The 11802-nt window shown below is 47.6% G+C and overlaps 1 protein-coding gene across 1 annotated transcript in view; it reads right to left on the reverse strand.

The window, feature by feature from the left end:
- Nucleotides 1-3425, reverse strand: part of FAM131A (family with sequence similarity 131 member A) — a 121605-nt gene extending 118180 nt beyond the window's left edge. Inside the window, exon 1 of the mRNA XM_040349787.1 lies at nucleotides 3049-3425. Within this exon, the coding sequence (XP_040205721.1) occupies nucleotides 3049-3082 (34 nt within the window). The 5' untranslated portion in view covers nucleotides 3083-3425. The remainder of the gene's footprint in view (nucleotides 1-3048) is intronic.
- Nucleotides 3426-11802: the final 8377 nt, after the last annotated feature.

Genomic DNA, 11802 nt, shown 5'->3' on the forward strand with positions numbered 1-11802 from the left:
TAGCCGGTGTGGGTCAGTATTACTTTAGCCGGTGTGGGTCAGTATTACTTTAGCCGGTGTGGGTCAGTATTATTTTAGCCGGTGTGGGTCAGTATTACTTTAGCCTGTATGAAGACAAAGGGGATGATTTATTAAAACTGGAGAGTGCAATATCTGGTATAGCTGTGCATGGTAGCCAATCAGCTTCTGACTTCAACTTCTTCAATTAAGCTTTGACAATAAAACCTTGAAGCGGATTGGTTGCACCAGATTTTAGACCCTCTAATTTTAGTAAATGAACCCCTCTGTGTAACATGTAAAGTACGGCAACCTTTACAACTAAACAGGTGTACACCGGTCTTCTGATTATAAAAAGGTTCTAGGTGTTGTAAGTAGCCACATGTCACTGATCTTCCTAAATAATCCCATCAGTGTGTCATTGTAAATAATATCACTATGTACATTCTGTTCAGCAGCACCCAGTTTCCACACAGCATTTCCCAATACATCAAATCTCAGCATATCTCACAGTGCATTAAGTTTGTGATGCCGCTGCTAGCACAGCATTCCGCCCCACCACCACAGCCAACACTGCATTCTAGCCATCCCTGCCAGAGCCAGCACTGCATTAACCCCAGCACCTTTACAGCCTGCACCATATTGACGCATTCTCCTAGGATCAGCACAGCATGGATTCCACCCCAGGGCTAGTAAAGCACACAGCCTGCCCCAGAGCTCTGCCAGAAGCAGCCATGTCCAATACCATGCATAGCTAGTGTGGGAACAGGTGGGTCTACCCATTGCACCTTGGTCTTCTCTCATACATCTCACAGCGGAGAGATGGAGGCTTGCAGTATGTTTAGGTCTATGTCCAATGAGAACACATTCTTCATGCTGAACCCTACTTACCTTTTAAAACTGGCCACCTACAGCACTGCCATAGACCAGTCACTGATAACAATGTATCTAACCTCACCTGACCTATCCCAAAGGGAGAGTAGCCACCCCCATGACATCATAGCCCTCTTCGGGTACGTATCCGATGACACACGGGCGACTCTGCCACTAGCCATGTCGCTGCTGACAATCAGATTGCCAAGAGGCTGCCTGTTTATCCCTATGGAATCATTTCCTTATGTAGCTGAGGCAGCAAGATGTCACTCCTTTGCCGTGTGGGGCTACAGAGGCAACGATTCCGTATGGACACGGGCAGCCTTTTTAGTGATCCTACCTCTGGTGATTGGCACTAGTGGCAGAATCGCTTATGTGCAATCAGTCTACAGCTCACCACACACACCTGACAATCTGATTGTACAATCATCTTTAGGCTCACTCGCTCCCGGGCCACGCTACTGTGATTGGACATTATCCATTCACAAACACACAGCCCCGCCCCCTACTCTCTCCCCATTGGCTCACTGACTGTGATGGACAGCACCAGGAGTCAATGGCTCCCGCTGCTGTGTGAGCCAATGAGGAGAGAGAGACCTGAGAGAGAGTCGATGCTCTCATGCACATTTCTGGATCATAATGGGGCTCAGGTAAGTTGGGGGGGGGAGCGATTAAAGGAGAAGATTTTTTTTTTACCTTAATGCATTAAGTTCAAAAAAATCTTCTGCCTTTAGACCCAATTTACATCCACCGAGTATGTAATGTAAGGACCTGCCTGATTGATTACAAGTTGATTGGATAGTTTAGGTAGGTGAATTTACATCGTTTTGGTAGATCTAAAGTTGGTTACAAAGAAATTGCATGCTCCAGTTGTAACATGTATGGTGAGCCTAAGAGCCGGTTCACTCGGGGGCGACTCGGCCAGGCGACATGAAGACGACATCTAAGGCGACTTGCAAAATTACTTCTGTATAGAAGTCAATGCAGGTCGCCCCGAGTCACCCCCGAAGTAGTACAAGAACCTTTTTCTAAGTCGGAGCGACATGGTAAATGGACTGTAGTACAAATCTGCAAAATGCACTAAAACTGCATAGGTGTGAATCCAGTCCTAAGCCGGCCATGCATGGCTTGAAATGCAGCTGCTTCAGCAGGGACTGGATGAATTGTGATCCATGTATGGGCAGGCTGGTTGCACACATATCCTTCTAGCGGCTTATGTACAATCACCCTGTCTGATTTTTTCCCAAATGAGCAGTGTCACAGCTATAGCAGAACTGATCGGTGTATTCTGGTAGCAGACAAGGCGCCATCGCTGTCAGAATACAATAACACAAGTGGACTGAATGTGTGGATAGGGAAATTGGATCTTAAAAACAGACAAACAAAAAACAAAAACAAAAAAAAGAGAGAAGAAGATCAATGTATGGGCTACCTTAGGTAGATCTAAATTTCATTGTACAAAGATTGTAGTGTGTATGGTGAGCCTTAATGTGACTGTATGGAGATCATAAGACAGGCAGAATAAAGCTCAACGCACACCTTACAATCTGATTGTACAACCTCCTTTTCATTTACCAGCTAACAAGTACAATAAAAGGGTCTGCCTGATTGGATAGTTTAGGTAGGTCCTCATATTACACAAAAGCTGATTGTATGATCAGATTGTAACGTGTATGGTGAGTCGGAGTGTACCTGAACAAGCCCAGGTGTACACGGTCCATCCTAGCCCAGATCCTGGTGCACTGTGTTCAGCACAGACAGTACAGATTGCACAGACCAATGGCTTCTTCCAGGGCCTCACATCTGACACCATGATGATGGGGGTGGTGCCCCCCCTGATGTAGATGTATGTGCTCTGCCCACACATTAACCCCTTGTGAGAAGTATACAAGCACCTAGATAACAGTTAGCCCTTTAACCCATTTTAGACAGAAGCCCCCCCATGTCTATCCCCTCCACCTCCACCCCAGATAAGAAGGAGGACACTTGTATTGTGTGTTGTCTATCCACACCCTGTGAGTGGAAGTCTGCAGAGCATTGCCCCCAGCCAGCTACAACTTGCAGAGCATTAGGCGCCGCCGGAGCATGCACTGCAGTGAGGGTGGGGGGGTGAGAAGCACGACATGCACAGGTGATGGCAATACATACACATAGCCCCCCTCCTCCTCCTCCTCTCACCCGTCCCGCTGCTCCGGCTCCCGATACAGCCCATAGTAATCCTCAGCAGCCCGGGCACATCCCGCCTGGTGCCCGCGGTCCAGGGATGAAGGGGCGGACAGGGCTGTGGAGGCGCTCGGCTCGCTCTCTCTCTCTCTCTCTCTCTCTCTCGGCTTTTCTTCCCCGGAGCTGCAGCTGCTGATGAGCGGAGAGTGTGACGTCACTCTCCCTCCACGACTACAGCATCAACAGCAACACCCTGCCGCTGCCTTATTGTAAGGGAGGGGCCCATATACTCCCCACCATCACATCACTGCTACAATGGAATCTCCCTGTGCCTTGTCTATTGCTTCATCTCTGCCAGCCATAAAGACCGCTCTCTCTCCTTGTGAAGGGGAACAGGTCTTGTGTCCGCCTCCTTTCTGTAGTGGGTGGAGCCTGCTGAGCCCCTCCCACTACTCTGCACAGGCTATGTACAGCACAAGGCTTATGTACTACTACTTTAACACTGGGGCGGTGCCAGTGTCTTGCCGAACATGTTCCCCCCTGGCGGATAAGGAACCCCCGCCGTACAGTACAGGCGCGGCGCTTGCGCAGTACGAACTCAACTGAGCCTCCGAAAATAGCCGAAGATGTAGAGCTGAGAGTCAGCTGACTCTCAGCTCTACATCTTCGGCTATTTTCGGAGGCCCAGTTGAGTTCGTACTGCGCAAGCGCCACTCCTGCGCAATACAGGGGGTCCTTATCCGCCGGGGGGAACTTTATCGGCAGAACACCGGCGTTAGCGGCATAGCGGTGCTTTACCGTTGTTATAGTAGCGCTTTTGTCATCACTTTTCGGGCGGTAGCGGGGCGATTTTAACCCACAGGAAGGGGTTAAAAAAGGGGCTATAAGCGCCCGTGATGTGTTCATTCATTCCAATGGGCAGGGGCGGTGTATACACCACTCCTACACCACACCAAAGATGCTGCATGCAAGACATTTTCCCCCGTCCTGCAAGCACACTGGTGAGCAGTGGCGGTTCGTCCATAGAGGGCGCTGGAGCGCCGCCCCCTCTGGCTCTCGCCCACCACTGAGTCTAATAAAATACATTCATGCATTGTATGTTATTGTTGCCAGCTGCCGCTGGTCTATTTAGAGATGGCAGGAAAATGAGCGCCGGCCACCTGAATAACGACAGCTGGTTGGCTGTGCGGAAGTGCCTATCAGAGCCAGCGGCTACAGCCCTCGGCTCCCGGATGTCTAATCCTCGGAACGCACGGGGGGTGAGTCCCTTGGATAAGACTGACGGCCGTCTCAGCCAATCAGGTTCCCCGATTCTGGTTATCGGTAATCTGATTGGCTGAAGCGTCACCAAGGCGGGAGAAGATAATCAAGGGACGTGGAAAGAGTAAGGTAAGTGCATTTTACAGGGCACAGCGGCGACAATGGGTACAGAGGCGACAAAAGGGCACAGTGGCATCAATGGGCACAGTGGTGACAAAGGGCACAGTGGCATTAATGGGCACAGTGGCAACAATGGGCACAGTGGCATCAATGGGCACAGTGGTGACAAAGGGCACAGTGGTGACAATGGGCACAGTGGCAACAATTAAAGGGCACAGTGACATGCACAGTGGCACAATGGGCACAGTGGCGACAATTAAAGGGCACAGTGGTGACAATTGACACAGTGGCGACAATTGAGGGGCACAGTGGCTGCGTTTGATGGCATAGCACAATGGTGACAATTGATGGCACAGCACAGTGGCTGCGTTTGATGGCATGGCACAGTGGCTGCGTTTGATGGCATGGCACAGTGACTGCGTTTGATGGCATGGCACAGTGACTGCATTTGATGGCATGGCACAGTGGTGCGAATTGATGGCATAGTGACTGCATTTGATGGCATGGCACAGTGGTGATAATTGATGGCACAGTGGCTGCGTTTGATGGCATGGCACAGTGGTGACAATTGATGGCACAGTGGCTGCGTTGCATGGCACAGTGGTGACAATTGATGGCACAGTGGCTGCGTTTGATGGCAGGGCACAGTGGCTGCGTTTGATGGCATGGCACAGTGGTGACAAATGACGGCACAGTGGCTGCATTTGATGGGCACAGTGAGGCTGCAATTTTTTTCTTTTTTTTTTTTTCGTTTGCGCCCCCCCAAAAATTTTGAGCACCAGCCGCCACTGCTGGTGAGGCTTGAGAGGCGCTTTTCAGGTGCTATATTTAGCGCTAAAACGCCTAAAAACTGCCTCAGTGTGAAAGGGTTCTTATGAAGTAATAACCAGGTCAGCAAAACAACCGTGGCTGGTCCACAAAGTCATCTCCACGCAAGATCCCGGACGCATAGAGTTCTACAGGTTTTTTTTTTTTAAGCAAAGTCCCAAACCCCCTCTTCTCTTTATACAGATTTAGGGACAGAGATACACGATTTCACATGTCTCATTAAAGTCCCAATATTCCCCTTCTAGCTTACATTAATTAGGGACGGAGGTGTGTAACTGGCTATCAGGTTGCTCTTGATCACTCACTTTATGTGATCTAGGGCAGATTTTTTTTTTTTACTTGCTCGCATCAGACTGTATTAGACTTAATTACTCACCTATTTTACATTTATCTGCAATCAGCATTCCCATATGTGTATAAGGCTGGGTTCACACTACTACACTACTTTCATCCTACTTTGCTCTGCTACATTGGTCCTACATTTATCCTACATTGGTCCTACATCCATCCTACTTTCATGAACAGGATACTACTTTGGTCCGACTATAATGATATTCAATGGGCCTGAAGTAGGATCAATGTAGGACCAAAAGTAGTACAGGGAGCATTTTCAAAGTCGGACCGACTTGTGTAGGACGCTACAAGACGCTCTCATAGGGAAACATTGAACACAGAGCAAAGTAGGATGAGTTCACACTGGTACAACATGATAGTCGTACGACTGTGGATCTGTCTTTGCCCTGTGACTTGAAGTTCAACATGCGTCTGACTTCAATGAACGGGGACGATTTTGATTCCTGACAATACCAGGCACTGTCTAGTATGAATCTTTAGGGGGAACTTCACGCAAAATATATAAAAAAAAATTGCCATGGGTTCCCCCTCCAAGAGCATGACAGGCCCTTTGGTCTAGTATTGATTTTAAGGGGAACCCCCACACCATGAAAAATTGCGTTCCCCCCCCAATTCCATACCAGACCCTTATCCTAGCACACAGCCCGGAAGATCAGGAAAGGTGGTGGGAATGATGCCCGTTTCCCCCCTTTCTGAACCGTACCAGGCCACATGCCCTCAACATGGGGGGGTGGTTTCTTTGGGGCAGGGGGGCCCTGCACCCCTACCCAAAGCACCCCAAAGCAACTATGGTATCCCAAGCCTTGCGGCTTCACTTCCTGGTTCCCTACTGCACATGAGCGAGTAGTGCTGCGCGTCCTCACTGGTCCCTGTTGTCTTCTGGGACCTGTGTGTCTCCCAGAAGACAGCTGGGGAAGACAGAATAGGCGTTGGAAGTGGCGTAGGTCACCTCGATCACAGAGGTGATCTATGCCAGGAAGTGGGAGCAAATATCTGTATTAGACAAGTTTCTGCTCCCTCCTCCCCACTGAAAGGTGCCAAATGTAACACCGGAGGGGGGGGGGATTCCAAAAAGTGGAAGTTCCATTTTTGGGTGGAACTCCACTTTAATGTCTTCAGCTGAAAATAATTATGACATTGGGAATAAGGAGTTGCTGGCAATTAAGAAAGCTTTTTTTTCGAATGGAGACATTTTCTGGAGGGGGCTAATTACCCTCTACTCTCACTGATTATAAAAATCTAGAATTCATTAATTCTGCCAAGAGATTGTCTTCTAGACAAGCACGTTGGTCGCTGTTCTTTTCCAGGTTTAATTTTTATCATCTCCTATTCACCTAGGTCTAGGAATGTTAAAGCATAACAATCCCCTCTGGGTGATCAATGTACATTACAAGGGTTTTACCAACTTTGTTGCAGATTCCTATCTTATGGTATTTGGAAAAAATTCCTGTGTATTTGTCTGTGCCCATGTGGGAAAGGAAGTCTAATGGGAGTGGTTTCATAATTTTTTAATCAGCTGTGCACCTGCAGGGCTCTAATGAAGAAAGCTTCTGGGCCTGTATCCATTTAGCTGTGATTTCCTATTGAAAGTATCTCACCGATCTCTTTCGAAAGCTCACTGACATACTATCCTCTTGGTCCCACCTCCCATTATCCTGGTTTGGTAGGATCTCTGCGGTCCGTATGACCTACCTCCCAAAATTGTTGTATTTCTACTGAGTATGACCAGTCCAGATCGCCTCCTATATATTACGAATTCACCAACGTAAGCTTCTGAAATTTATCTGGGGTTCCACCCGACTCCGGATGAATAAGCGGACTTTGTATGCTCGGCAGGTCAACAGGGTTTTTTTGGTCCATAATCTTCAGCATACTACACAGCAGCGAACATAGCACCATTATCTCACCTTCATGACACATATCAAATGCCTCTATAGGGTATTATCGATCTGGTTGACTCTCACCCTACCCCTATTTCCTCTGTACCCTGGCTACCCCCCAAAATGCCCACATTGGTTTGGACTGTGTATGGCACACTCTCTCCGCATATGGGACTCTGTTAAATATTCAGCAGGACTACTATCCCCCCACCTACCACTACTGTATCTTACTCATTGCCCATTATTTCCCCCCAGTTGTGAGAACCCTAAACAATTTTCATGGTTGGCGGATAATGGATTCACTGACGTCCATTCTCTGTTCACCCCCACGAGAATAATTACATTTAAAGCCCTTAGTGTCAGGTCACCTGTGGCCAGGTGACAAGTGCACCCCGTTGGGGTCAGGGATGCACCACAGGGTAGTGAACCCTATGGCCAACTGCTGCGATCAGAGAGGAAGCGTGAGCCCAAGATTCCCCAGGGCGCAGAGTCTAAGACCCAGCTTTGTGTTCACCAGAGCCTCTGGTGGTGAGGATGGCCTTCGCCGCAGCTGGATCCAGGTCGCGACCCCTGGGGTCCACAAGGTCACGCTCTGCAGGGAGAGGGGGGAAGCAGCAACCAGGACAAGCGATAGTGATGGGTAAGCCGAGGTCGGGGCAACAGGCAGACAAGGGTAAACAAGGAACAGGCCAAGGGTCAGGGAAACAGGCAAACAGGAGAAGTCAGAGACGAGCCAAGGTCGGTACACAGGAAGGTAAACGTAACACACTGCAGACAGGAACAAGCTACAAACAAAGGTTGAACATCACTGCAGACCTGTAGTGCAACAGTTATTATAGACTTCCTGGGATTCCTGGGTGGGGCCATACAGGGAGGAAGGTGATAAAAGACAGCCAGAAAGAGGGTCAGGCCTCTAATGAAGACATGAGATAGGTAAGCTGCCAGACTTTATTGCATATCCATGACACTTAGATCTTCCCATGATATCCCCCTTCGGGAACATTATAGTTACCTTCAAATTAAACACATCCTCCAACTGCTCATAAGGGCCCAACCTATCCCATACATCTAGATCCCCTTTGAAAGCATTTGCACTGCCAAACCCCACTCTCCGGGATTAATAGCCTTAATTTACTCCTCAATCATCTCCTCCAAGAAGCCCCCAGTGAGAGCATATCATCTCCAATGGGAGAGAGACCTGGGTAAACAACTGGATCCAGATCACTGGCAGATCATGACGATATCCCTTACAAAGAGCTCCAGGAATGTTCTCACTCTGGAAAATGCATACAAGGTGTTCTATAGATTGTATTATACGCCAGCTAGGATAGCTTGTTGTATTCCTTCCTACTCCCCCCATTGTTACCGGGGTTGGTCACTGGAAGGCACAATGGCCCACATTTGGTGGACATGTCCTAAGGTATGCAGACTATGGGTCAGGGTCTACTCCCTTCTACGCAATATGCTCCATTCCAACCTTAAAAGAGACACCTATGAAGCCCTTCTATGTAAACCCATCCTTGAACTTCTCCGCCCGGAAGGCCAATTAGCTCAGCACCTTTTTAATGCTACTAAGTTGACCATTGCGAAGGCATGGAAAACCCCTGTACGCAGCTTCGAAGCAGTTAAAAACCGCATGAACGATATTATGATTAATGAGAAATTAGCGTCCCTCACCTTTGAAAGCATTTGCAAGGCCAAAACCCACTCTCCGGGATTAATAGCCTTAATTTACTCCTCAATCATCTCCTTTAGGAAGCCTCCAGTGAGAGCATATCATCTCCAATGGGAGAGAGACCTGGGGAAACAAATGGATCCAGAGGACTGGCAGATCATGACGATATCCCTTACAAAGAGCTCCAGGAATGTTCTCACTCTGGAAAATGCATACAAGGTGTTCTATAGATGGTATTATACGCCAGCTACGATAGCCCGTTTTATTCCTTCCTACTCCTCTCATTGTTACCGGGGTTGTTCACTGGAAGGCACAATGGCCCACATTTGGCGGACATGTCCTAATGTATGCAGACTATGGGTCAGGGTCTACTCCCTTCTAAGCAATATGCTCCATTCCAACCTTAAAAGAGACACCTTTGAAGCCCTTCTATGTAAACCCATCCTTGAACTTCTCTGCCCGGAACACCAATTAGCTCAGCACCTTTTAAATGCTACTAAGTTGACCATTGCAAAGGCATGGAAAACCCCTTTACTCTACTTCAAAGCGGTTAAAAACGGCATGAACGATATTATGATTAATGAGAAATTAGCATCCCTTACCTCTGACACTCAAAATAAATTTCTCAGGGTCTGGCAACCATGGATATCATACGTTACGCCTCGGCAACTTTGACAGGCAAGTGCAGTATTCTCAAAACAAAGTTGCGGCGGCGTAGCATGAATAGGCCGGCGTAAGCCTGCCTAATTCAAATGTGGAAGATGTAGGCGTGTGTTATGTAAATTTAATGTGACCCCACGTAGTATCCCAGTGCGCATGCTCCAAATTAACCCACAAGAAGCCAATGCTTTTGACGTGAACGTAAATGACGCACAGCCCTATTCGCGAACGACTTACGCAAACGACATAAAACGTGAAAAATTCGACGCTGTTCCGACGTCCATACTTAACATTGGTACGCCTCATCTACGCCTCATATAGCAGGGGTAACTTTACGCCGGGAAAAGCCTAACGTAAACGGCGTATCTGTACTGCGTCGGCCGGGCGTACATTCGTGAATTGGCGTATCTAGCTGATTTACATAACTTAGATACGACGGCGTAAGAGACTTACGCCGGTCGGATCTAATACAAATCTATGCGTAACTGATTCTAAGAATCAGGCGCATAGATACGACGCCTCAAACTCAGAGTTACGACGGTGTATCTGGAGATACGCCGGCGTAACTCGTACGAGAATCTGGGCCTTTGTCTACAGAACACCCCCAGGCAGCCATATTGCATTTTCAGAAAATGACAGAGCTGCAGATTGAAAAGGAAAGGTAATTTTCAATAACATTCAATAACAATATGACTTGTTTCGAAATTGTATACGCTATAGTATTTTTTCTTTTATTTACTATTTTTTTTCCCCACAAAAATCAAATAACCCTTTAGGGCTGATGCCTTATCACAGATATTGCCTGGGTTTCTCCAGGAAAGCAACTCTGAATACATGATCCTGCCTAAAAAGAATTTCATAGGAGCCACAAGTTTTAAGACATTCTTGAATCTTCTAAAAGAGGGGTATATTAACCGCTCAAAGACCGGTCACCGTAGTGTGACGGCAGCACAATGGCTCTCCTGTGCGAATCGCCGTAGGTGTACACAGAGGCGTATCTAGTAAAAATGACGCCTATGGCAAAAGCACTGAAACTGCTCCCCCGTCAAAACATTTGAAACCTTTCAGATAACCAGCGACGAGGACAGAGAGACACACTGGCGGCTGGTGCTGAATTTTTTTTTTGGGGGGCGCAAACAAACTGAAAAAAAAAATCAATTGCAGCCACTGTGCCATTAAGGCCAAGTAGCAATATTAGCAATTGCTGTGCCGGCGCCGCGCTTCCGCAGGCCGGCCGCGATGCCGGGAGCTACATTAGTGCGAGAGGCGGCCACAGGAGGACAGGTGGGTTTTTATTTGTGCGGGGGCACTTGCCATGGCTGCCATACCCTAGATACGCCACTGGGTGTACAGCAGCTCGTGCAGGCTCAGTTGGGGGCGGGCGTGCGGCGGTGCGTTCACTCCCGATGCACGCTGCTGCGGGAGAACTCGATGTCTTCTGACGGCACGCAATTGCCTTTTATACAGGCAGAACGCGGAGATGCCTATGTGGACGATGTCGAAGTCCTGATAAAAATTGCAGATCACCGCCATTACTAGTAAAAAAATGATAATAATAAAAATGCCATAAATCTATCCCCTATTTTGTAGACGCTATAACTTTTGCACAAACCAATCAATATACGCTTATTGCGATTTTTTTTTTTTTTTTTACCAAAAATATGTAGAAGAATACATATCGGCCTAAACTGAGAAAGAAATTATTTTTTTTTTATATATATTTTTGCTTTTTTTTCAAAATTGTTGCTCTTTTTTTGTTTATAGCGCAAAAAATAAAAACTGCAAAGGTCATCAAATACCACCAAAAGAAAGCTCTATTTGTGGGGGAAAAAAGGACTTCAATTTTGTTTGGGTGCAACGTCGCAGCCAATTGGCAGTTAAAGCGACGCAGTGCCGTATTGCAAAAAATGGCCCGGTCATTGGGCAGCTAATTCTTCCGGGGCTGAAGTGGTTAAAGCATTTATACTACTTTATTTTAACTAGACCCCAAAA

This window comes from Rana temporaria, chromosome 4, assembly GCF_905171775.1.
Source record: "Rana temporaria chromosome 4, aRanTem1.1, whole genome shotgun sequence".
Lineage (NCBI taxonomy): Eukaryota > Metazoa > Chordata > Amphibia > Anura > Ranidae > Rana > Rana temporaria.